At 46.8% G+C, this 27,959-nt stretch overlaps 1 protein-coding gene across 2 annotated transcripts in view; it reads right to left on the bottom strand.

The window, feature by feature from the left end:
- Cnnm4 (cyclin and CBS domain divalent metal cation transport mediator 4) overlaps window positions 1-27,743 on the bottom strand; it is a 45,006-nt gene extending 17,263 nt beyond the window's left edge. For both annotated transcript variants that reach the window (XM_036168400.1, XM_036168401.1), the window contains exon 1: window positions 26,411-27,743. In XM_036168400.1, coding sequence (XP_036024293.1) covers window positions 26,411-27,668 — 1,258 coding nt within the window. In that variant the 5' untranslated portion in view covers window positions 27,669-27,743. The remainder of the gene's footprint in view (window positions 1-26,410) is intronic.
- Between the last annotated feature and the right edge of the window lie 216 nt (window positions 27,744-27,959).

Raw genomic sequence — 27,959 nt, 5'->3', positions numbered from 1 at the left:
ACAGCAGTTAATGCGGAGATTCATAATTAGTCAAAGTGCTGCAAGTGACTGGCGGGTGCTCTGCCCCTACGTGGGACAGCTATAGCATTAGCACCACAACCCCACACCACCACACCACCATCAACAACCAAGGGGCATCCAGAGAGATGAGTGGGAAGAAAGTAAGAGCTGGAGGATGGAGAGGAGAGCTGTGCAATGTGCTCTTACGGACACAACATGGCCAACACATTCTTGACTTCACAGCAGCTATGATTACTGCACAAGACTTGCACAAGATCAGGCCAACAAAACTGGTAAGTTGTTAATAATAATACTCTAGGGGATGGTCCCAGATCTATGTGCATATGAGCAGCACCAACTGGACTTAGTGGATTTCTTTCTTTCTTTTTTTTAAAGATTTATTTATTTATTCATTCATTCATTCATTCATTCATTCATTTATTTATTGTATGTGGAGCTAAGGATCAAACCCAGGGCTTTGCACTTGCTAGGCAAGCACTCTACCACTGAGCTAAATCCCCAACCCCTAAGATTTATTTATTTTTATTTTATATGTATAAGTGTTTTGCCTGCATGTGTGTGTGTGTGATCGAGGAGGGCAGATGATCCCCTGGAACTGGAATTACAGAAGGTTGTGAGTCTCCATGTGTGTGCTGGGAACCCAACCCAGGTTCTTTGCACCTCTTTACTCTTAACTACTGAGTCCATCTCTCTAGCCCCTTGAGGTAGCTCTGGCTTGTTCTGCTTCTCTGATCTTCCAGCATTCACCCCAATACCTGGCTCTGAGTTTGACTTTATTAATAAGAACTTTTAAGATTCTGCTACATCTGGCGCCCAACATTCGTGGTACGAATTCACGAAAAAGTCTATTGCCTGTGGCCTTGCGGGCCCCAGCTCAGGCCCGAGCTACACTTGGCTGGTTGTGGTGGCGCACACTGGTAGGATTTACTGAAGGAGGCAGAGGCAGGAGGATCCTGAGTTTGAGGCCAGCCTAGGAGGCTTGCTAAGGAGAAGTTTTGGCCCGGGACCCAGCCACAAACAGTGGCGGTGGAACTATGGAGGTAGCAGCTGCTGCTCCGAGTTGCCGGCTCTTTCTCATAGTGTTGGTAACTGCAATGACACTGCTACCTGGGACGAAGTGTTTATTGCTGCTTATTCAGAGAAGAATTGCCAGGACCATCGTGTTACAAGAAAGCATCGGCAAAGGTCAGTTTGGAAAAGTTTGGCAAGACAAATGGTGGGGAGAAATTGCTGTGAAGATGTTCTCTTCTAGGGAAGAACGTTCATGGTTCCAAGAGACAGACATTTATCAGACTGTGATTACTCCAAACCACAGAGGAGGCACCAAAAAAAAAAAAAAAAAAAGTCCACAGGGAATCATGACCATGCTTAACAGTGACTTTGAAATTTTCAAAAAGATGACAGGATCCCACAATGATGATTCCACATGGACTATGGTAAAGCCATTAAGCTGATTAACACCTCGGAAAGATCGAATTTGGACTACAAACTGCTTAGGACAATTTTGAGATGGCTAGCTGAGATGATCCAGCCTGACAAACTACTTGAACAAGGACTTGAAACAAGCCCTGCACTTTCTCATTATACAGCAGCGGGACAAATGATACAGGACTTGACAATTAACCCCCAATTTTTTTTTCAGGATCCCCTAAAGATGGAAGTAATTTTAAGAAAATGACGCCCACATTCCCAAGAGGTGGGATGGGAGGTTTTTGGTCATTTAATGAGTTTTGTTTATGATGGCTGGTTACAAATTGTTAATTGTTAATGGTCAGGAAAAGAGCTGAACATGGAGATTAGATTCAGAGGTTTTGTTTAGGAAAAAAAAAAAAAAAAAAGAGGCCGGGGCGTTGGTGGCACACACCTTTAATCCCAGCACTCGAGAGGCAGAGCCAGGTGGATCTCTGTGAGTTCGAGGCCAGCCTGGTCTACAGAGCAAGGCCCAGAAAAGGCGCAAAGCTACACAGAGAAACCCTGTCTCGAAAAACCAAAAAAAAAAAAAAAAAAAAAAAAAAAGTGAATATAAATATGAGGTAGATCAATGAATCTACTCTAAGAAAAAAGATGAAGAAATAATAGGATAAATGGGTAGATCACTGAATCTACTGTAAAAAGAAAAAGGAGAAGATATAAAAATGACAAAAGGTAGATTACTGAATCTATTATAAAAAAGAAAAAATACTTTTAAAAAGGAACTACTTGTTTTACATAGGATAAGTAACAAAATTTTTTTTGTCTGAGTTTATCAAATGTTACTGGACTGGACATTGTTATATATAATGGAGTTTTTCACCTGAATCTGTCAAATGTTAATGGACTAGACATCATTAATGTAATCTTGACTATGTATATTGTATATACTTATTGGATATGATTTTTCTTGTATTAGTTATAACCTTTTTTTTTTTTTTTTTTGTATGTGGAGCTGAAGATCAAACCCAGGGCCTTGCGCTAAATCCCCAACCCATAACCTTTTTTTAATATTAGACAAAAACAGGGGAAATGTGGTGGTATTGTGTTCCCCAAAATATTGTGTGTTCCCCGAAATAAACTTATCTGGGGTTAGAGAACTGGACGGCCACAATATTAAACATGAGGATAGGCAGTGGTAGTGCAGCACATGCCTTTAATCCCAGCACTTGGGAGGCAGAACCAGGCGGATCTCTGTGAGTTCAAGGCCACATTGGAATCAGCCAGGCGTGGTGACTCCCACCTTTAATCCCAGGGAGTGGGGGCAGAAAGAGAAAGATTATGTAAGGTGTGAAGACCAGAAACTAGAAGCTGGTTCAGCATTTGGCTGGCTAAGCTTTTAGGCTTTGGAGCAACACAGTTCAGCTGAGATTCATTCTGGATGAAGACTCAGAAGCTTGCAGTCTGAGGAAATAAGACCAGCTGAGGAACTGGTGAGGTGAGGTAGCTGTGGCTTGTTCTGCTTCTCTGATCTTCCAGCATTCACCCCAATACCTGGCTCTGAGTTTGATTTTATTAATAAGAACTTTTAAGATTCTGCTACAGCCCCTGGAATATTTAAAGGGGGGAAAAAAGAGGCTATTGAAGTTGGGAGAGATACATGTTAGAGGAGTGAGAAGTGGATATGGTCAAAATACATATGACATTCTCAAAGGATAATCAAAAATATTTTATAAAAATAATAAAGCGGCCAGGCGGTGGTGGCGCACGCCTGTAATCCCAGCACTTGGGAGGCAGAGGCAGGTGGATCTCTGTGAGTTCGAGGCCAGCCTGGTCTACAAAGCGAGTTCCAGGACAGCCTCCAAAGCTACAGAGAAACCCTGTCTAGAAAAAACAAAAAAACAAACAAACAAAAAGACCAAAATCACCATCATCAAATTAATAGATCAGGAGCTGGAGGTGCAGCTCAGTGTTAGAGGGCTTGCCTCATAAGCTCCAGCACCATGAAATGAAACTAAATTAGGTATATCAATTTAAGACTTGAACTTATAGTCTTCATTATAAATTTGTAACTCTAATATAAAGTTGATTTTAATGAGCTACCTTACCTTGTTGTTAATGACCATTTGAATAATTAGACTTGGGCTGTGGCTGAGATAAGAAACGAAGAGTATTTAAATAGTATACCTACAGCAGAAAATTCCACATTTTTTCAAAGTAGTGTTCTTTAAAGAAAAACAACTGAAGAAATATAATAAAATGTTAATATTTGGTTGAGCCATACATAATTGCTGGTACTTGGCTACTTTGACCCAAAACAGCAATTTCATATGGTACAACCGGAGGATGGGCTTCTTCATTTTTATCTTTTTCTATACAGACATTCTACATTTCCCATAATTAACTGTATTAATTTTATAATTAGAAGGAACACACCAAGTAACTTTAAAAAAAGGCACTGTGGGGGAGCTAGGAAGACGGCAGCGGTAAGCACAGGTGATGCTCTTCCGGAGGGCTGGATCAGTCCCCATGCGGAGTGGCTCACAACTGCCAGAAGGGGCTAACTGCAGCTCTAGGTCATCTACCACCCCATTCTGAGCTCCACAGGCACCTGCCCGCATGTGCGCATGCTCACACACACACACACACACACACACACACACACACACACACACACACACACACGCATGTGCACGCACACATTCAAAAACAACAACAAACCAGTCTAGGGTTTTGGAGATAGCTCTGTGGGTATTCTGATGACTTGAATTCGATACCCAGCCCCTACCTGGTGGAAGGAAAGAACAGATTCCACAGTCGTCCTCTGACATCTGCACACTGCATCACAGCATACACATGCCCACACTCATACAAATAAGACAAAATGCAGAGAACTATTGTAAAGACGTTCTAACACTGCTTCTCTGGGACACTGTTGGAAAGGGAACAGTCAAGTGGATGGGAACCGGGAAAAGTGGCATTCTGGAATCCTGGCTATCCTCAGGTCTTACCTTGCAGCAAGCTTGCCCACTCTACCCTTTACTGACCTTTGTCCACAACTAGCCAGGAGGAACCTTACCCTCCCCCAACAGCCATGGATGAGGCCTCCACCGACCCCCAAGCCATGGCCCTGTCTCACATGGAACAGGTTAAAAACTGGAGGCAGGGAGAGAAAGGATATACCACTCGAGTCCCTCAGTGCCTCCTTTTGCTTCCAGCGTCTTGTGCCACATCTGGTTTTGTTTAGTTTGGGTTTTTTTGAGCCAGAGTCTCACGTAGCCCAGGCTAACCTTGAATTCACTATGTGGCCTATGATGAACTTCTGATCCTCTTGTCTCACTTCCCAAATGCTGTCTATGCACATCTGTCTTCTCTGCCCAAAGCTCACACATCATCCCAGCTAACCCCGAAGGTTTTCTTTACCCCCAGCCCAGACTTTGTTGCTTCCTTGCATGGCTTCTGGGCTTTTAGCTCAGCAGGGTCAGGTGCTCCAAACCCTCACCCAGATTTTAAAGGCGGTCTCTAGAGCCCTAGAAGGCCAGAACCCCACCCTGCATGGCACTGCCATGTCCTCCTCCCTCTCATTTAAAAAAAAAAATTACAATCCATCAAAGACCATAAGGAAATAAGTAACTGGGTTCTGAGTTTCAAAGTCCATAGGGGCCCCCAGCAACTCCAGCTACTTTTCTCCTGAGGAAGGAACAAGGCCCTGGATCACACAAGGGACCTTACTACCAGAGATGGTGTTCTTAGTGGCTTCCTCACTGGGTCACTCAACGTCCAATCCCCAAGTTCCCAGAGCTGGTCCTGGGTGCTGACTTGGTGACTGAACACAATGGCCTTGAGGCACAGGTCTGCACCTACTGACAGCTGGACACTCTGATTTCCTGGCAGCCAGCTCCTTTGGCCTCCCTTTGCCCAGGCTTGAGCAGGATTAAGCTGGCTATTAATAGTGCTGACCTCAGCCAGCAGGAGGAGCAGCTGCCCTTCCCAGAGCGAAGGGGTGAGAGAGGAGTCAGCCAGAGAGGGAAAAGCACCTAGCCTTCCAGCCTTGGAAGACTGGGACGATTCATCCATCATCTGAGGGTCATCTCCCAGGCTAGGCCGATGACCTGGCAGAAGCTAGGAGACCAAGAGGCTGTGGTTGTCCAGCAGGCTGCATTTGCCCCCACTGTGCTCAGTCATGCTGGGTTTCCAAGGCTGCAGGAAAACAGTGTGAGGCCGAGGAGATGGCACAGGTGGTCAAGTACTTGCCTTGCAAACACAAGGACCCAAGTGTGATCCCCAGACCCGACATAAAATAATTATCACTAATACTAATACATAATAAAGAAAAAGTGGGGTCACCTGAGCACTGAGAGGCGGGCCAATACCACTGACCCACTGGAACCATGTGAGTGGGTGGGCCAGGGAGGGGCATGGCCCCTCGTTCCCCTGAAAACAGTCTGCCCAACTGCCCAGGAGTGTCACAGAGAGGCTGTACCACAGGACAACAGGGGCTCAGAGCAAGCAGTGGTCTCACATGAAGGTCTTCTGTCTACAACCCTCCCACTTTGACCATTCAAACATTAGAGATCACTTTATCCACAGCTGGGGCGGGGCCGGGCCTGGGACAGACTGGTCACAGTCACAACAGAAAGGGATGCTAAGGAAGGCCTTAATCTTATTCAAGTTCATTTTACTTACATACTTCAATAATTTCATTTATGAGTATTGTTAGTGTGTGTGTGGTGGTGGGGAGGTCGTGCCACAGTGCACGTATGGAGGTTGGAGGAGACGTGTGTGGGGTTGGTTCTCTCTTTCCATACTTATGTGGATCCTAGGGCTCTACCTCAGGTAGGTCAGCTTGTGAAATAAGAACCTTCACCCTCTGAGACAGCTCACAGGCCCAGATTTTAATATTTTCAATATTGTCTCAGTATGGTGCTTCTCTCCAACTCCTGGGTTCAGGTAACCCTCTTACCTTGGCCTCTCTTAGAGGCACACACCACCAGGCCTAGCAGTAAGACTACAGCGGCCACAGCAGTGCTCTGCTGGGCAAACCAACGGAAGAGTTCAGAAATAAAGTCCAGCACTCGAAAGGCTACAAGTTCAAAGCTAGCCTGGGCTACATAGGGAGCTTCAGGCCAATCAAGCCAACCTAGTTTTTAAAACAAACAAAACAAAACCTCCAGTTGGCACCCCACCTCTATCGTGTGTGTGTGTGTGTGTGTGTGTGTGTGTGTGTGTGTGTGTGTGTGTTATCATATTACAAATCTGATATTTTGAATCAAAAGAAAAAGAGATTATTCACTAAAAGGTATTGGGCCAGTTATCATTGCAAGCCTTTAATAAGGCAAATAGAAAAATCACTAGTTTTGATGTGCCATGCTTTGTTCAAGCCCATGGGAAGCCTGCCCCTTCCCTTTCTGAATGGAGACAGAGGAGGAGTAGGTGGGAGGTGAGAAGGGGGGTTGGGATGGAAGGAGAGGAGGGAGGGGAAACTGTGGTCTATATGTAAAATAAATGAAAAAAATAAAATAAAAAAGAAAGAAAAATCACAAGTTTATACTGTGTTTGTTTTTAGCCACTGAGCCATCTCTTGTGGTTTGTTTTTGGTGTTTTTTTTTTTTTTGACACAGGGTCTCCATTTGTACCTCAGGGTGATCTGAAACGTTGTAGCCTAGGCTGGCCTGAAATTCACTGCAGTGCTCCTGCCCATACTTACTTTTAAACACAAATACAATGAATACAAATTGATCCAAGGAGATGCAAACTTTAAAAAGGGCCTGTCAGTTTGGTGCTGTGTTGTTTTGGCAGTGCTAGGGACCCAACCCAGTGAGCTGCCGAGGTTTTTTGATTTATTAGATCAGTATTCCACATTAGTAGAAGAACTAGTCACTTCTGACGGGAGTTTAAATCTTTCCTTCAGGAACATGGCAGCATATGTTAAAATGCACAATGTGGACTCAGTCCTTTTTTCCACTCCTAGGAAGTGACTTACTACTAAGGAAATACCCGGAGTGTGCAAGGTGTATGTAGGAAGGTCCATCCAATATTTACAGTGCAGAATTGCAGCAGTTAACAGGGATGACCCAGACCTAGAGTTATTGAGGAGTTAGTGATTCACGGTATGCACAAAACAAACAAAAAAGTTATAAACACTAAGGGAGCTGGGTGTGGTGGTGCATGCCTATAATTTGAGCACTTTAGGGCAGGAGGATCACTAGTTCAAGACCGGCTGGGACTACTATGTGAATGTGGTGTCAGGATGGATCACACAGTGAAACCGGTTCAGACAAGCAAACACCAAGGGCATCCACAAAGACCAGTGTAGGAAGAGTGCTCACCATGCTTCAGCGTGCAGAAATGGCACTAACTGCTACTATCTCTTCTCTCTTTTACAGTACAAAAGGATGAGAATGCCACCTTCATGAGCAGCCACGGAAAGAAAGCCAGGCGGTTTCTTTCCAACTAATTCAGGCTATATAACAAAGTCCAGCTCAAAGCTAAATAGGGCTGGGCATGGTGGCACACTTTAATCTCAGCACTCAAAAGGCAGGGGCAGGAGGATTTTGGTGAGTTCAAGGTCAGCCTCATCTACATATCTAGTTCCAGGCCAGCCAAGCTGGCATGGGAGACCTTGTCTCAAAAAAAAAAAAAAAAAAGGACAGGAGAGCTGGCTGGGCGGTTAAGAGTACTTGTTGCTCTTGTAGAGGATCTGAGTTCAATTCCCAGCACCCACATGGTGGCTCACGACCATTCATAACCCCATTTCCAATAACTCCAACAGGCATGCACATGGTGCACATTAGTGCAGGTAGGCAAAACATTCATACACACAAAAAGAATCTAAAAAAAAAAAAAAAGAAAAGAAAAGACAGAAATAAAGCATGCCCCTTCCTGAGCCTTGACTTTTGTCCTCAGCCAGTTCACCTGGACCCCAGAATTCCACCCACATGGGCCACCAGGTGTGCTACTGATATACCAGCCTCCTTCCTCCCAAGAGACAGACAAAGTATGGCCAAGCTTCTTTTTCTATTGTGAATAATACTATAGTGAAAACCTCTGCATAAACATCTACTGCATGACTCATAGGAATGAGTCCCATACATTTGTAAAAACAGAGTTGCCAGGCCAAAGGCTTCCTGCAAAGGCAAACCTAACATGATTTCTACACTCCTCTCTCAGCAGGAGTTCAGGTTTGGACTCCTCCCAGCAGGTGTCACAGTTGGTAGTTCTTATTCATTCCTCTACATCTTGCGTAAGATAAATATACAGTGGGTGCTCAATAAACCAGCAATTCAGTAGACACCACCAATGAGAATACTGCATCATAACAAGTACATTGTTGTTCTTAATTTTTTTTTCTTTTTTTTTTAGACAGGATCTTACTATGTAGGCCTAGCTGGCCTGGAACTCAAGAGATCCTCCTACCTCTACCTTCCAAGTGATGGGATTAAAGGTGTCTGGCTTAGATATGCTTTTAATCTTTTAAAAATATTTATTGATTTATATTTATTCTATGTGTGTGGATGTTTTGTTTGCATGTATATCTGTGCATGTACTTGTGTGCATGTCCATGTACTGGGTGCATGCAGTGTCCTTGAATGCCAGAAGAGGGCGTCAGATCCTCTGAACTGGAATTACAGACAGGTGGGTGCTGGAATCCAAACCCAGGTCCTATGCAAGAGCAAGGGCTCGTAACTGCCCTTTCCAGTCCATCTCTCCAGTCCATCTCTCCAGTCCATCTCTTCAGTTCCAAGTTTTTTTTTTTTTTTTTTTTTAAGAAAAGAAATGACAAAGGGAAAAACAATGGAGTAAAGCAGAAAAACAGAGAGAGGTTGATAGATGACAACCTCAAGGAAAAGAAAGAAAGTGATGTAGCAACTGTGGCCAAAACCAGGAGGAGAGCCAGGAGATGAGAAGGGTTCCTGGAGACAGCACAACACACAGGACACCACACAGATTGCAGAGCCAGGCCTACCTGGAACCTGTCGGTGCCAGCTCTGTTTACACTTAGGTCCGAATCCAAAATAAGTCAATTTCCCTTCTGTTTGCACACACACTGACCGTGGGCCCTGTCCAGATCCGCCTGTTCGTGGGAAGGGGCTCTGCACTCTACTCCCTCTCCAGCAGCTGAGAGAGAGCACACAATGAGGGGTTCCTTGTACTCTAAGCCAGATCAATCCCCACCAAGCAGACAGAGGCTTGGTGTGCTGGGACTCCTGGAAGCCAATGGCAGGTTGGAGGGAACACGGAGGGAGAAAAGGGCAGAGGCTAGAAAGGCCAGCCTTCACTGACCACAGCCTGGGGAAGTGCAATGACCGGGCTGGGGCTGATGGAAGCTGGCCACAACAATTCAAAATTGTTCACTAAGGACGCCATTTAAAGATTTCTAGCTACCGTCATTAACCATGGATCCCACCCTGGGTGTATTTTGTGTCTTCAGAGAGATCAGACTTTGTTCTAGAGCTAGCAATATACAGTAATAACTACTAGGAATGCAAATTTAAATATGGTGACTTCATCTTTACTTCTTTAAACACTATGTTGGGTTAGTGAAATGGCTCCGTGGGCCCTGCACTGAGTTTGATCTCTTGTCCACACGGTAGAAGCAGAAAACCAACTCCTGCAAGTTGCCCCTTGACCTCACACACGCACCAGGGCACAATCTTGCACGTGTGTATACACACACACATACACACACACACACACACACACACACTAAAACAAACAAATAGAAAATTGCTTTTAGTTGTTTGTCTTATGAAATATACTATCAAGGTAATACCTACACATGCATAATATTTGAAAGAACAGAGATACAAACTAAAAAACACCTCTTGTAAATAGGGCGTACAATAAAGAGTTAGGACATCCCCTGTAGAATGGCCCTGTAGTCTCAGTCCTTTAGGAGGCTGACTGCTTGGGAAGTTTACATAAGATCAAGATGAACAACGCAGTGAGGCCCCATTGCCAAAAAGTGAACAAGACCAGGGCTAGGAGGATGGCTTATTAGATTAAGGGCACTTGCCACCAAGCCTGACGACCTGAGTTCAATCCCCAGCCCAGGATCCACATGGTGGGAAAAAAGAACCCACTGAAGCAAGCTGTCCCCTGACCACTACATCTATGCTGCAGTATGTGTACACACACTAGATCTTATCTTATCTATCTACCTGCCTATATATCTAAATAAAATTTAATTAAAAGAAATAATAGCCCCACAAAGATGGCCATGCCTCAGTTGCCTTTTTGTATAGTAAATGCCCACATGGTGTCACCATCACAGCCTTAGGGTGACCTTCTTTCCAGAAGTCTGTTTGTCCCCACAGTCACGTACTGAGAAGGATCCCAGGAAGTACCACTAAGTCTCCTACTACAGACCTCGACTTTGAATTTCACTAGAGGAGCTACATCCAGGGTCATTATGCAAGGGGGTGACTGGCTGTGTCATGTTCCAGGGTCATTTTACAAGGGGGTGATTGACTGTACCCTGCTCCAAACAGCCTGCTAACCTCAGCACCCTGGGGTGGAGCTGCTATAGAGAGACAGGGCCCCTAAGACTGGTCTCCTACCCCAGGGACATGCTCATGTTTTTGATTTTTCATTCCATTAGTAATCTCTAGGTTTTGAACCTTTTTATTATGGGAAATATTAAACACACACAAAAGTAGAGGTAATAACATAATTGCAGCCTCATCTACTTTAAATACTTAACGACTCGTGGCCAATCTTGCTTCCTCTTCCTCTTTACCCCACTCTTTTTGAAGTAAAGCCCAGGCTTTATCTGGAAACATCTATAAAATTATACCCGCAGATATCTAATATTTCAATTTGTATCTCAAGAGGACTTTTTCAGAGACAGTTTTGCTCAGGCTGGCCTCACACTTGGGTTTCTATTACTGTGATAAAGACTATGCCCCGCCCCACCCCCCAAAAAAAGGCCAACTGGGAAGGAAAGGGATTCTTGACTTACATAACTAACCTGAGGCACAGTCCACTGAGGAAAGTCAAGACAGGCACTCGGGGCAGGGACCTGAAGCAGGAGCTGTGGTGGAGGCCATGGGCAACACTGCGGACTGGCTTGCTCCTCATGGCTTGCCCACTTTACTTTCTTATAGACCCAGGACCACCTGCCCAGGGGTGACACCACCCACAAAGGGCTAGGCCCTCCCCCATCAGTCATTAATCAAGAAAATATCCCACAGGCGTGCCTATGGGCCAATGAGATGGAGGCATTTACTCAACTCAGGTTCCCTTTTCTCAGATGACTCTAGCTTGAGTCAAGTTGACAAAAAACAGCCAGTATTTGTACAAATACTTGTATAAATGGACTTTTTCTTTACTGAGACATGGTTTTATGTAGCCAGGCTGACCTCAAATTCACTATGTAGCTGAAGATAACTTGAAATTTCTGATCCTCCTGCTTCGGATTACAGACATGGACCACCACACTCAATGGTTGGCCTACTGGGACTTCAGGTACTCTACCAACTAAACTGCAAAGCAAGTACTCTACCAACTAAACTGCATTTCCAACCCCCAAATGTTCTGTTAGGAGTAAAAATATTACCATACATATTCATTTTAAAATACCCTCACTCCCCCCCCCAAAAAAATTTACAGTTAGCTGCAGTTATCTTGGAAAGGTGTGTGTGTGTGTGTGTGTGTGTGTTTCATACATTCTTTTTGTTTGTTTGTTTGTTTGTTTGTTTGTTTGTTTTGAGACAAGGTCCACCACATAGCCCTGACTGTCCTGAAACTCACTATGTAGACCAGACTGGCTTTGAACTCACAAGAGATCTACCTGCCTCTGCCTCCTGAAAGCTGGGCAGGCATGTGCCCCCACTCCTGGATATATACCTCCACAAATGTTTACTATTTCCCCCTGGCACTGATACAAAAGAGGAAGCAAGGAAGTGAAGAACATTTAGAATCTTGTCTTGCTGGGAGTATAGTGTAACAGCAAGACACAATGCTTAGTGCTTGAGTAGCTCGGACTTAGTCCCCAGCACTCGGAAGTATGCCTACCTTTCCAAGACAACTATAGCTAACTGCAATCCTTTACGATGAGTATACAGAATGCCTAGCATGGTATCATGGACCTACAATCCCAGCACTGGGGAGGCAGATGCAGGAGAATCATGAAGTCTGGGACAAATGGGACTGAATAGCACAACATGACTGTCTCAAAAACAAAACCTCGGCCAAGCGGTGGTGGTGCACGCCTGTAATCCCAGCACTCGAGAGGCAGAGCCAGGCGGATCTCTGTGAGTTCGAGGCCAGCCTGGACCACAGAGTGAGTGCCAGGAAAGGTGCAAAGCTATACAGAGAAACCCTGTCTCGAAAAACCAAAAAAAAAGAACCTTATAAGGGTTGGGGATTTAGCTCAGTGGTAGAGCGCTTGCCTAGCAAGTGCAAAGCCCTGGGTTCGGTCCTCAGCTGGGGGTGAGGGGTGGGGAACGGACAGACGGACAATATCTCTGTCTCTATAGGTAACAATCCACAGTACTTCCACTATCTGAATTAGATCGCCACATGTGGAGATTTGCTTTTTGCAAAAAAAGAACTTCACGTTCTTTTTATTTCCTGTGTCATTAAGGTTTTTTGAGCCAGATGTGAATTCAAGGCTAGCCTCTTCAACTGTGCCATCCCCTCTGGTATCATATGGAAACTCTTGTGACAATATCTCCATGTATTTGAGATAGGTGTCCGAGGATAGGTTCTTTAAAGGTGTCTGAAATTATCTAAGATAGATTCAGTTCAGATCTCAGGTATCCTGGTGGGATGGTTAGGGACAGTTAGGACTCACGAGAAACCAGAGATCCAAAGCCAGGCAGCAAGGACTAAAACACAGAGCTTGCTCCACTGGCTGCAATGGACAGAAACGAGAGAGAGGGGTGTGAGCATGTCCAGCCCAGATGCTGACCAGGCTGATAATCTGGTGTCCCTCCAAAGAGAGGGCAGGGACCATGCAGCCTGGAGGTCCCAGGGGTTCCAGAAGTACACCAGCACTGCCTGCCTCCTGGGCTTCTCCCCTTCCACCCAGTTCTCATTTCAGGAGCCCCCTCAGCTTTGTCTAGTGGGGTCACAGAGCCGGAAGCAGGACGTGCTGGCCTCCTCAGCCAGAGAGAACCCATTCTCCATCAGGCCTTTGCTCAAAGCTCACCGCCTTGGGAGGTTCCTATTCTTCAACCCTGTGGGCAGTTAGCCAACAATTTACTGCCATATCTATCGAAAAGTCAGACTACAGTCAATGAGCACACATGTGCATGTTAGCCATAAATATTTGATAGGAAATTCTGCTGAAGGCTTCGCTAAAATCCAAGCACATCCTAGCCTGCGACTGGTTTTCCAATGAATGAACCTAGCAATTCTACCCCATTACGCATTAATGAAAAGAAAGCATTTTTCCCTTTGGTGAACCCCAGTTGGTTCCTGGTAGTCATTTGCCATTTCCAAATTGTTTACAAACTATTAAAATTATTCTACATCTTGATAGTCAAACCTAAAGAGGAGAAAAACTACAATAATGGCAGAGGTGACGTAAGAAGCTGGAACTAGAGCCGGGATGGAAGAAGAGGACAAGAGGATTCTCTGATATGCTTAAACTTGCTCACCTAAAGTGAGATATTAATTACAAGACGGGGAAAGACTTAATTATTAAACAATTATTTTTCCTGCTATTAAAAAAGCTGATGGCATCTTATAATAGCAGGAAAAACAATTATAGCTCCATCTCTCATGAACATAGGTGCCAACATTCCCAGTAAAGATATTAGCAAATTAAATTTAGTGATGTTAAAGGGGGTAATAAATCATGAGGAAGACAGGTTGGCTCCAGTCGTGAAACATTTCAACATGGGAAAGAAAATCAGTATGTTTCAGAACCAAGGGGGTTAATCATTCAATCATATCATCAGGTAAAGGGGAGAATTTCACTGATAAAGGAGGTCTATAAAAATTAAAGGAGGCCGGGCGGTAGTGGCGCACACCTGTAATCCCAGCACTCGGGAGGCAGACGCAGGTGGATCTCTGTGAGTTCAAGGCCAGCCTGGTCTACAGAGCTAGTCCAGGACAGGCTCCAAAGCTACAGAGAAACCCTGTCTCTAAAAACCAAAAAAAGAAAAGAAAAGAAAAGAAAAGAAACAATATTACATGTGAATCATGTTTATTATTTCACTCATCCTCATTCCCACCCTCATGCTAAGGGAACTTGTGTCCAGCATGCCAGGTAAGCACTGTACTACCCAGCTACTCCCCAGCTGTGGTGGTCTAAATAGGTATGGCCCCCAGAGATTCATGTTGTGGCTTCAAGGCCTCATATATGCTCAAACCACGCCTAGTGAGACAGTTCACTTCCTGTTGTCTGCAGACCAAGATATAGAACTCTCAGCTCCTTCTCCAGCACCATGTCTGCCTGCATGCCGGTATGTCCTGTCATGATGATAATGGACTAAACCTCTGAAAATGTAAACCACCCTAATTAAATGTTTTCCTTTATAAGAGCTGCCGTGGTCATGGTGTCTCTTCACAGCAGTAGAAACCCTAACTAAGACACCAGCCCTTGATGACTGGTTTTGAAAACTTCCCCTAAACCAAGAGTGAGGTGAGGATGCTATGACCTGTAATGTCCCAACCACTGAAATAAGGCCAAAACAAGATGGAGAATGTGAAAGGCTTGGCAATAAATAAATCAAACTGCCATCACTCACAGATGATATAGTCGCACAAAATCCAAAAGAATATAGAGTAAGTATTATTAGATGGAGTGAGTTTATAGCAAGGTCAACAATAAAAGTTAATTCCATTTCTCTATACTTGTATGCATGATAAAAGAGCATACCCAGTGTTTAACCCTAGTTCTTAGCACAGGGCTTCAAAAGCCCAAATGTCTTTGCTACAGTAAGGAGGCAGCTCAGCATCGGCTACCAGATAGCTTCAGGAGTTGGTCACCAGAAGAGCAAACTCATTAACTGTAATACAACTTGGGGCTTTGCATTGCTGGGCTCCTGGATGGGGGGACTGGGAGACTGTGTTCAGTTCTGAGGGCAATGACTTTAATCAATCATGACTATGTAATGAAGCCCTGGTGCAAGCTGGGTGGGGCTTGCTGGCTGGTGATTATTTTGTTGTCCCAGGAGTGAAGGTGCCTAGACTCCACAGGCACAGACAGACCCTGAAACTCCAGCTCTCCCAGCACGTGTCAATATGCACCCTTCAATATGATACTGCAATCCTGAATGTTGCATTTCCCCAATTCTTTTGAATTGTTCTAGTGAACAATAGAGCATCTGTCTTGCATACATTAGACTCTAGATTCAACCTCCAATCCCTAGCACCAAAATATAAAATAAAATTAGTACACCTGAGGAGGCCTGTGGGAAGCCCAAAACTTATAACGACTTGTTCAGAAGTGCATAGGGAATAAGGACCCCACCTGCAGCTATCTACAGGTATGCCACAGTTCATAAAAATCCACAGGTGAAAAGCTAAGGATAGCCAAGATTCCCTTAAAAACAAAGGACTCACTATTACTGGATACCAACTTATTTGAAAGCCATTGTAGTATTCCAATACATGGTAGTGTTGGAATAAGGAATAATAAGTAAACCAGTGGACTACAGAGCCCAGAGATAGATAGCCTCATACATATGTCACAGGTTAGTGAGAAAACCTGCACCTTTTCTTTCCCCCACTCGAAACAAGGTGTCTCTGTATAACAGCTATGGCTGTTTTGGAACTCGCTCTGTAGACCAGGCTGGCCTCGAACTCAAAGATCAACTTGCCCTCTGTCTCCCGAGTGCTGGGATTAAAGGCGTGTGCCCAACAGAAAGGAGTCTTTTTATTCAGTAGTTAATACTAGACTTTGTGGGCAACTATATGTTTTTTGTTGTCATTGCTGTTTTGGGTAATATGGCATTTTCTTAATTGTCTTTTTTTTTTAAGTGGTGCACACCTTTTAATCCTAGCACTTAGGAGGTAGCTCAAACCTAACTTGTTCTACATAGTGTGAGTTCCAGAGCTACAGACAGAGACACTGTCTCAAAAAAAAAAAAAAAAAAAAAAAAAAAGAAAAGAAAAGAAAGAAAGAAGAAAGGAAGGAAAAAAGAGTTACTTTGTATACATGTATGTATATAATTCTCCAAGAATAGATAATTAAAATTTAAAAATAATAATAAAGACTGAACTACCCAGAGTACAATAAAGATAAATTCTAGCAAGGCTACAGATCTAAAAGGGAAAGACAAACTCCAGATTCTAGAAGACAGCATAGACAAACTTCCTGACTCATACACAGGCAATGAATTTTAAACAGAATAGCAGGCGCTTTCCTTAACCAAAGGGAAAGGCTGATTAATTGAACCACTGCACCAGAATGAAGAAGGGCCAAGTAGCTGGGAAGCAGTTCAGTGTTAAAGCATCTGCCCAGCATGCATGGGGCTCCAGGTTCAAACCGCATACACACACACATACACACACACAGACACTTGCACACACATGCATATGCACAAGCATGAGCATACAAGATGCTCAAGTCATCAAAAGTCTTGAAAAGCAAAAGAGGGACTGACTGGAGAACGGGCAGATATTGTTCTGGGAAATGAGCTATTGTACAACATGGTGAGTGCATTTACTAACAGCGTGAGACTAAGTGTTCTCACCACACACACAAGAAAAATGTTAATTACATGAGGGAATCCATACATTAATTAGCTTGATGTAGTCATTGATGTACAATGTGTACACATACCAAAACATTAATATGGGCATGATGGCACACACCTGTAATCCTAGCACTTGAAGAAACTGAGGTAGGAGTATCAGTTGAGGGCCAGCCAAGGGTACTTAGTGAGACTTTGCCACAGAAAAATTGGGAAAAAAAGCCGGGCATGGTGGCACATGCCTTTAACCCTAGCACTCAGGAGGCAGAGGCAGGAGGATCCAGCCTGGATTACACAAACCACGAATCTGGAGAACTGGGTGGAAGTTGAGAACCTGTCCCTGAGAAGTGGCCCTTCTGACCCTCCACACTCATGTTAGAGCTCAGGCAGGCCTTGAACCTGTAACCCTTCTGCCTCAGTCTCCCTAATGCCAGGCTTAACAGTTCTAGAACCATCCTTCCCTTCCACTGACCAACCCTCCCCCCACATCACAGCACACACAGATGTATGTGCACACACAAACACACATGCATACACATGCATGCATGTGTACAAATTTTTTTTTTAAAAGAGACTATCCCCAATTTTCAGTTTTCATCCAGTACTATTTCTTTAAGCTCGGCTTGTGATCCTTACAAATAAGATAATATCTAACTTCTTGCATATGGTTATATAATAGGCTTTTGAAAAACTGAGTGCCTGGCTGTTTACAGAAACTAAGATCTTTTTTATTTATTTTTAACTGGGGGGGGGGAATCTGTGCATAAGAGTGTAGTGAGCATCAGACCCTAGAACTGGCATTGTAAATGACTGTAAACCACCAGACATGAGTGCTGGGAACTTATCTTGGGTCCTCTAGAAGAGCAATAATTTCTCTTTAATCACTGAGCCATCTCTACAGCTCTATAGGGGCTTTTTGTTGAGCTCAATGCATTTATAACCCCCCCCCACAAAAATAAAAAGGCACCATGCTGAACAGGAAGGCCGACTGCAGTGTGCAAGAGCTAGTGTGGTTGTCGGTTGCTACTGGTGCCAGCTGGGGCACGTTTTAGACAACAGGGACAGTTAACACAGCTAATGTGTACTTCGCAGTGACACAGGACTGGGCACAGAGCTAAATGCCTTGCATGCCTGACCTCCTTCAGCCCTGGCATCAACCCGGAGGTGGACACGGTCATCAGCATGGATGGGCAGAGTTGTGGCCACTAAGGAAATGTTTTTGAGTTCAAGAGTCAAGTCACCATTCTAAACATTTCACAAAATAAACTGGCTGTGTATGCGCGTTTACTTGTTTTTCAAACTTACTTTTTTTTTTTTTTGAGCTGAGGATTGAACCCAGGGCCTTGCGCTTGCTAGGCAAACGCTCTACCACTGAGTTAAATCCCCAGCCCTCAAACTTACTTTTGACTCTTGGGAGAGCTTGATGAGAAAGACAAGCTGAGAGCAGGTCTTGAGGTTATAGTGCATGTGTACACAAGTGTATGAGAGCCTGCAAGTACCAGGGTGTGGCCCTGCCTGTGCATATGGGGAGGGGTGTGGGAGTGTGTGTGTGTCTGTATGTGTGTTCACATGTAGGCAAATACAAATCTGGGCTAGGGGCATGCATGTGGTCATGTGAATGAGCCTCCCTGCCTAGATGGGGTCATGTGTGTGTGCCTGTCTGGGAGAAGGAAGGGAGGGATCCTCCTTCCAAGGAGACTCCAGCCTGCCTACTGGCCAAAGAGTGGGCATTCCAGAGAGCCCAAGGAACCAGTCTTTCTAGAACCTGCCCAGGTCACAGTAGATCAGGACTGCAGCAGGAAAGCCACTCTGATGGCAAGCTCTGGGGAATGCTCCAGTGCCGCCACGTTTAACCCCTCAGCCAAGCAGGCTGGCACCGCATATCTGGCCTCTAGGCTCACCTTCCTGCAGAGGCACCTGGGACAAAACAAGAATGGAGTGCATTTCTTACCTAAGGAGACTGATCTAAGCTGTTCCAAAAAGCAGGACATAAAACTGCATAGACAATGATTTTAATGTCAAAGTATCTATGGGCGGCTCCAGGCCAAGCACGTGGCTGGGAAATAAAAAATGGTTTTCGTTGTTTTGTTTTGTTTTAGACAGGGTCTCATTATGCAGCCCTGGCTGGTCTGAAACTCAGAGATCTGCCCATTTCTGTCTCCTTTGTTGTTAGGATTACAGGCCTATGTTACCATGAACACGGTTTTGATACTGCTATTTGCTGTAAGAATTTTTAAAAAGTAAAGCGATGGAAATAAGTCTCAATCTCCCTCCTCCCCTCCCTCTCCCCACCTCCTCCCCGGACTCTCTGGCAGCCCTAGGCTTAAACTCACCATCTTCCCACTTCAGCTTATAGACGGCAGTGCTAAGATTTCAGGTGTGCGCTATTACACCCAACCATGAAAGGGAATTTCTCAAAAAGTTGTCACAACACATCAGAATATTCAAAGTAGTTCCCTCTTGGCCACATGCTGGCAGTTTGGTTTGGCTTAGATTTTTGTTGTCATTTATGAAATTCTGGCAATGAGATGCATGACTTTTGTGGCTATGAAAAAATAATGAATAGCAATAAAAATAAAAGAAAATTCCAAATAAATAAAAAAAGGAATAGAAATAAGGAATCCAGACTTCAGAAGTCCCTTACATAGCCTCCAAGTTTCTTGCAACAGGATATCTTGGCGTGCTCAGTTGTGAGGAGAAGGATAACTCCAGGACAAATGAGGCAGACTGGCCCAAAGAGGCAGCCCTTGAGGGCAGCTGTGACCCATGCAGATGTGCCAGGATCGAGGCTGGATAAAACAGCAGCAGAGCCCAGGGTCATAGTGGGTACTTGGGGAGCCTGGATAACCATTATATGCTCAGAGTAAGTTCCCTCCAGAAATTCAAATTGTCCTTAAGCCCACAAGAAGTGTTAGAGGGAGCCAGCCTGAGGACAAACAAGGGCAGCCTGTCCCTTCTCACAGGCTAGACAAAGGAACCAGGAGGCCGTGTTAAAGCCAGGCACTGAGACAAGTGACAGAGGAGCCTGGTCCACCTTCCTTGTATACATATTTCCCTGGCTGTGCAGCCTTTCAGTAGCCGACATTCACTGAAGGCTAAACACACTGTCAGTTCTAAGGAGACCCAAGCCGGCAGGCAAGTGTAACTCTCAAGGCACAACATCTGCTCAAAGATGCCCTTGTCATTCAGTGTGCCAGGCTTGTCTAGAGGATGGTACCGGGATGGGCAGGAGAACTCGGAGGCAGCAGTGACCGCACTCCAGAGCTCCTCAGAAGAGCCGAAAGCAGTTACAACAGGCAGAAGCTCTTGCTGCCCAAAGTGGGCTCAAAAGGTCAATGAGGTCACTTCCTCTCTGACAGCCTTTGTCTAAGTCCTGGCACCTGTGAAGAATGTGGGGAAAGGTCGTCTCGCTTCATCGCATCTCCAGACTTCTAGCAACGAGCCAGCCTCCTCACGGAGGACCGACCCCTCCTTTTATTTACTGCCCCCATGGGACGCTGTTGTGATCCTGTGCGCTCAGGACTCGTCTGTTTGCAGGTTCAACTTTGTTCAGTGATCCTTATCCTGACCTGTGCTGTCAGGAAAACATTAGAGCTGGGTGCTCCTAATTAAAAAATATGAGACTTTTGCAAAGTCAATGCTGGTATGCTAAAAACGCTTATTAGGATCTAGACACAGGAGGTGCCCTCTGGCACACCCAATAAAGGGTTTTAAGAGACGTCTATCAATAGTAGATATCTGAGATCTCTGAGCCCTGGCTCCTTGGAGGGAACCGGTCTGCAGGTGGCACAGTGCCAGCCTGCTCCACAGAGCTCTGCTCCCTGCTCACAGCACGGCGCAGGGCTTTGTCGGCTGCCCACACTTGGGACCGATGCCCCATGCCCAGAGTGCCATCCACACACAGGCGGTAACTGTCACCCTCAGACACAGCTCCTCGAGATCAAGTCACTGACTGATGAAGAGCTGATGGACATCAGGTGCGCAATGCCACTGCACTGTGGTCTCTGGGCTCTCTGGGGCTTAGCTGTCCTACCCAACAGTCTGTGCTTTCCAAGTTTCTCCACGCTGCCGCTCCCAGACCCATCCTCGACACCTTCTCACCTTCTTCATGCTTTCGGCAATGACAATGTCCATCCTGGCCCTGGCCTTCTTCCCTAGCCCCATGTGAGCACATCCACCTGCACAGGTGCCTAGGTGGTCCACACAGTATGTGGGCCGCATCTGTTCACAGAAGCACCATCTGAGACCTTGTCAGAAAGGCAGACTTGTTAGGCAGGGTGACTCATGCCTATAATCCCAGCACCTAGAAAGCTGAGGCAGGAGGATTATTGTGAGTTCAAGGTAAGTGGAGCCAACCTAGGCTACAATGTGAGACAGTGTCTTAAGAAAACAAAATCAGTCCAGTGAGATGACTCCCAGGGTAAAAACACTTGTTTAGCTCCTGGAACCTGTCAGCTGAATGAAAGAACTGACTCCTAAAAGTTAGAGCAACACACACACACACACACACACACACACACACACACACATACACACACACACACACACACACACTTTAAAAAAGAAATGCAGGCCGGGTGTGGTGGCGCACACCTTCAGTCCCAGCACTTGGGAGGCAGAGGCAGGTGGATCTCTGTGAGTTCGAGGCCAACCAGGGCTACACAGAGACACCCTGTCTTGAAAAACCTTAAAAGGAAAAAAAGAAATGCAGAATTTCAGTACAAACTCTGGGCGGTCTAAGGACGCGAGCAAGTGTGAGCAGCTCTGTCTGATGCACACAGTGCTGAACAAGGAGCCAGCAGAGGGTGAGGCTTGTTTTTTACTTCCTTCTGCTCCATTCTCACCAAACTGATTCCTCCTTCTCCTTTCCCTACCATAGGTCAATCACATTAGCCGTCCCAGATCACAAGCCGGACACCTCCAACATTCGGACATTCACCCCACTCAGCCTCGGTCCCGCCTGCCCTGTCTGTGCATTTGCACAACCAAACCTTGGTCTCATGTCTGTCTGTCTCCCTGGCCGACTGTGAGCTCTGTGAATAGACGGCTTTTACACATCTCTGACTCCCAACAGCCAGCGCTGTGTCTGACACACAGGCTGCAAAAAGTTAAATGTTTATTGAACAAATGCATGAACAAGGAGGTGTTGGGGGTGTGGGGGACGGGAAGTTATGAAGGTGTGTCAGATGACAGGAATCAAGAGGGAACGCAAAACTCATGCAGTGGTTTGTTTTGTTCTTTTTCTTGGCTTTACAGTTATTCTGGGAATCAAGTTAAGTAGACGGGAAAATCTGACGTGGCACAGACGGAAACGTGGGAGGGATTTTTTTTTTTTTAAATGAAAATATTTCTAGCTTGCTTTTGCCTCCAAATTACACCCCACTAACTTGCTGAGGGGAGTACTAACAGGCTCAAGGTCATAGAGTTCACTGACCAAGCTGGGTAGAACATAACCCCGGCTTTGGTGGGGTGGAGTTTATACCCTTAGCTATACAGTGGTCCAGAGGGTTATAAGGTGGGTGGGGAAAGATAAGATGGTTAAAGGCGAGCTAAGGGCCAGGGAGAGGCAGGACTACCCCAGGAGGGGGCACAGCAAAAGCTGGGAGATAGCTCAAGACGTGTGTGGGGCGTCATTCATGACTCTGTCTTAGTGCCTGCAAAAGCATCTAAGGGGAAGTAAGTGTGAGCTGGGCTAGGAGTCACTGGGCACCCTTGTTTCAGGATTCCAAGCCGTGACAAACCCACTCCCAACACCCAGTACTGCAAACAGTTGCAGGCTCTAGCAGAAGGGCCAAGGTTCAAACGACGTGGATCTGGGTGGCCTTGATTAACTGGCACATCTTCATGCCACACAAAGTCTTACTCCTGAGGTCCCTAAAGCACCTGCGGCCTCCTGAATGTGGCAGGAAGGCTGAAAAGCATCTCACGGTAACTGTCTTGAGGTAGGAAGCAGGATTCTCTGCCTTAATCCTTGGGGAATTCACAGCTCCCCACACCCTGTGCCATGCAGGGGCATTTCATGACTCAACTTAATGAGGGAGGCTGTGTAAAAAAAAAACCTCCCAAGGCCAAAGATGGCTTACCAGCAGGCAAAGGGAAACAACTAGCAATGGGGCTCAGGCCCCAAACTCTTCGTGCCTGGGATCAAGACATTATTATAGGAACCCCCTGGCTTTTCCGGGCACAGATGGAGGTGCCACAGCACTCCATTCAGCGTTCTCAAAATTCTAAAGCTTCTAGACTAGGAATAATTGTCTCCCAAATCTGATAGGTCATTCACTCACTAGGTAATGAAGGCTTTATTGAGGCCTTACTATGTGCCAAGGGCTATTCCAGAGTTATCGATACAATCAGAGCAGAGATCTTGCCCTTTGGATCTTATATGGTACTGGGTGGAGATGGACAACACAGGAAACCACTAAGAGCCAGAGCCGGCAGTAAGGTGTGCTATGAGAAGAGGGAAGAGTAGCACAGGGTGGAGGAAGGTCAAGTGAGATGTGGGGGCTACAGGCCTACGCCAGGCGGCCTCAGGGCCTCACGGAGGCGATGCCGAAGAGGCAGGATGGGGAAAGGGAGCCACTCTAACTTTCTTGGAGAACAGCTAGGGCAAAGGCCCCAGAGTGGGAGTGTCGAGGTGTGTTCAAAGAACAGGAAAGCCTGAGAAGCCTGGCAGACAATCACCCATTCATTTGTCCAACTAACGTTCACTGAGGCCCCATCTGTTGGGCAGGCCTTCAGTGGGGAAAACCAATAAGGTGGGGGTCCCATGCTCAACGAACTTACAAAGCTGGGGAGTGGGGGATAAAAGAAGCTGGTTCTTAAAAAAAAAAATTACAGCTCCCAGGCTGAGCGACACACACCTACAATCCTAGCACTTGGGAGGCAAGCCCAGCCTCAGCGACAAAGCGAGACCCCAACTCAAAACAGATACCCAAACAGACAGAAAGAAAATTACAGCTAAGCAGAAGGCTTCCGGAAGAGTGGGGTCAAATGCCTTCACACAATTTGGGGGTGAAAGATCCAGCAAAGACCCTAAAATATATGCCATTCCATCTGGCATAATGCTGGTAGTGCTGAATTTATCGCTTGTTCCTTCTTAATACCAACAAAAACAAAAAAGCCTTCCAGATGCTAAACCCGGGAAGAAAATCTTATAAGTTGTAAGTGCACATGAGGTCTGTGTGCCACATCCTGGGCAGCCTCAGAATAGGAGTAGGCACCAGATGGAAAAAACCCAAGAGAGGCCACACAGTGGGAGGCATGGACATGGCAGGACACCTCTGTGGTAATTTATGAACTAAGACTGGTCTCCAGACATCAAGAAGGAACCACACAAGGCCCAGGGTCTGTTCATAGGGGTGACTGCCGTGACACAGTGACATCTCCAGTGTCCTGATGCACTGGGTAGACTGTACCTGCCTCCCTGTGAACTGCTTGGGATCCACACTCTTTAGTGGACCAACTCTGGGAGAGGGTTCAGCCCAGAAGAGCTCCGGCCTCAGGGATGCCAGCTCCGTGTTTTTCCAACTCAATGAAAGTACACTTCTTCACAGGACAGAGTAGAGTCCAAAGATGACTTGCCCAGACCCAGCATGCTCCCACATAACAGAGTTCAGCCCTGCTGATCAGGAGCTGGACACCAAATTGAGCCAATCCATACTAGTCGGATCCAGATCTGAGCAAACTGATGGGGAGGTACTTGTGGGTATGTATGTCACCAGCAACCACCTCAAAGACCACAGAGGCAGGTGAGAAGGAAGCCGCCATGTGAGTCTTTACCAGGGTCCTAATGAAATCACTGGAGAGAAATGGTCAGGGTCCCTAGCTGCAAGACCAAGGTGAGACACACTCCCTACTGCCCCTGTACCCCGACTCTGACCCTGGGCAAAACAGGCACCTGGGGCTGTACCCTCAAATATCCTTCCATGCCACCCAGCCTATCTCCTGTCTTGGTTTAGCTCTGATGCTGAGATCTGTCTAGAACACTTAAAAGAGAGGGTACCAATCTGCCCCTTTGGCATTGACCCTGACCCTGACTTGACCCAAGTACACCTTTTAAGGCCAAATCTGGCAAGACCATTCCTTCTCTCCTGATCCCAATTCAAGACTGTCCACCACCTTCCAGTTCAGAAACCACCCCAGGCTTATCCACAAGTAGGGTTCAAAAGTGGTTCCTAGGTTAGCTTGGGCCTTTGCCAGACACAGCTCTACATACGGGAAGACGGTTGGGGCCACGATTATGAAGAAAATTACAAAATGGCCTCAGGTTCTTCTCAAAAGTGTTGCCCTTTCTGCTTCCTCACCTCCTTCAGCCTGGGAGGGTTTTACTCTATAATCACCTTGTTTACAGCCACTTTGAGGGTTTCAGGATAGAAGAGGGAAGACGTCTTTGTCGGGAATAAGGAAAGGGGTGTGTGCCTAGAGCTTTGAGAATAAACCATCTACCTGGGAGCTAGCCAAGCACACGTTAGAAAACACACACAGAGACAGAGGAAGAGAGAGAGAGACAGAGAGAGCAGGGCAAGGCCAGCTTAAGATTGGGGGTGGGGTGGGGCAAGTTTATGTTGGGCACCTGGGAAAGGAGGAACAATGACCAAAGCTTGGTCTCCAGGCTTCTGTTAAACAGTGGAAACTGCTACTTGGCATTGTTGTGAGTCGGGGAGCCAAGGAGAGACCTCCCAATTACGCTTCTGTGGGCTAGAGGGCCACTGACGGTACTTCCCTGCCCCCAAACCTTCCAGAGCTCCAACCTCAGAACAAACTCGAGGGAGGAGGTGGGCAAATGCTCCAGCCTCTCTCCTGGTGGTCACTGACCAGCAGAGCTAAGAGAGGTCCACAAGACAGGACCACCTGCTGAGCCACAAGCACAATCCTCAGCTTCCTCACAAGAGGGGTCTGATCCAGGACCAAGCCAGTACATCTTTTAAGATTCCCCTCAAATGTCTCCTCCCCTGGGACACCCTCAGCCCTCCGGCTACCTCCCCTCCTCACCCTCTAAATCTCGGTGAGGCCTGGTGTTTGCCTCTTCACAGGCACGGAGCCTTTCTCTGTATCCCTCCCCCAGCTCCAGACAAGTGTGTCTCTTTTCGATTCAACTGAACACAAAGCACAACAGTACCTGGCAGAAGGCAAAGGCTTGAAAATGGTTTCTGCTGCACCTGATAACATTCACTTCAGGGGCATAGGAAGAGATAGATGGACGGAGGGACACAGACCCAATCACACAAATGGAAGAGTAAAACCAGCAGGCACAAAACATGCAGGGGATGCCTCAGGGGCATCAAGAGGTGTCGAGAGGGAATTTAACCAGGAACTACACCAGTCCTTACCCTTCTTGAATTCCTCCAGCATGGCATCCAGCTTGGTGTCATGGAAAACAAAATGAACTGGGTGGTTGTAGAAACGAGTGATGGTCTTGAGCGGGGTGCAGTCGTCAGGGTCCACGAAAGCCAAGTCTTTGATATAAAGGATATCTACGATATTGGACTGCTCATCTTCAAACACAGGAATGCGCGTATAGCCACTGTCCATTATCTCCGACATGGTGTTGAAGTCCAGGATGGCATCACTACGGATCATGAAGCAGTCGTGGAGCTGGGTCATGATATCCTCCACAGTTTTGGTCCTTAGTTCCAGGGCGCCCTGGATCATATTTAATTCCTCCTTCACCAGGTCATTATAGGGTTCTGTCACCTTCAACATCTCCATCAGCTTCTCCCGATTGTAAACAGTGCGAATCTCCTGACCCAAGACGAAGTCCAGGAGTTTGCTAATGGGGAAACTCAGAGGAAAGGTGAGCAGCATGAAGAATTTGGTGAGAACAATAGTGTTGGCACCCACAGCCAGCCCGTGTCGGGAGCACAGGGCTTGAGGTAAGATCTCCCCAAAGATAACAATGCCAATGGTGGAGGAGGCCACTGCCATGATGCCAGACCCGATGAGGTTGTCTAGAAGGATGGTGAGGGAGGTGTTGACTAGCACATTCCCCAGGAGCAGCGAACAGAGCAAGTAGTTGCCCTTGCGCCGGATGGGCTCTATCTTGCGGGCGTACCTTCTCTCCTTTTCAGTTCCACAGTTCTGCACAATGCGCAGCTCCATCGGGTCCAGGGCCATAAGCCCCAGGTTGAGGCCAGAAAATATGCCCGACAGCACTAACAGCACCAAAATGAGAAGGATGTGCAGCCAGAGCGGCAGAAACCTCCCATGCTCCTCCACCATGAAGAGCAGGGAGTCCTTGTCCGTCCATTTGAGCCAGGGCCCGTCCGCCCGGGCCCGGGTGCACAGCGCGTACAGCTTCATGTTCTCGCTCCTCCGCAGGAACTTGGTGAGCACCACTAGCATCCCCGACGTGTTCCCGCGGCTCACGTTGACCAGCCGCTGGACCACTAAGTCCTTGGTGAGCTCCAGGCAGTTGGTGGAGTTGTGGACCGTCTCGGCGTCGTCCACCTCGGTGAAGGAGATCAGGTTGCTGGAGATCTCGCCCAGGCTGTGGCCGTAGAGCCTCAAGTTCACCGTGCTGCCCTCGGACACGAAGATGACGCCATCCGGGTTCATCCCGCACGACTTGTTGCAGCTCGCCAGCCTCATGCCCAGGATCACGCTCTGCTGGGGGCTGCTCTGGCCGCTGGCCGCCCGCGTCCATAGCAGCAGCAGCAGCGCGGCCAGGAGGAGGCGCCCTCGGGCCGGCCAGCCGTCCCGCCGCCCGCCCCCGCCCCCCCGGCGCCATGTTGCTCCGGCCCCGCCGCTGCCCGCGCCCCGCCGCGCGCCTCACTCGGCGCCGCCGCTCCTGCCCTCCTGCCGCTCCGCCGCCGCCGCGCCAACTGCCCCAGCAGCGGGCCTGACGTCAGGCCGCGCCCCGCCCGCCCCGCCCCGCCGCCC

This window comes from Onychomys torridus, chromosome 18, assembly GCF_903995425.1.
Source record: "Onychomys torridus chromosome 18, mOncTor1.1, whole genome shotgun sequence".
NCBI lineage: Eukaryota > Metazoa > Chordata > Mammalia > Rodentia > Cricetidae > Onychomys > Onychomys torridus.
This window is presented reverse-complemented; position numbering and strand designations above follow the sequence as displayed.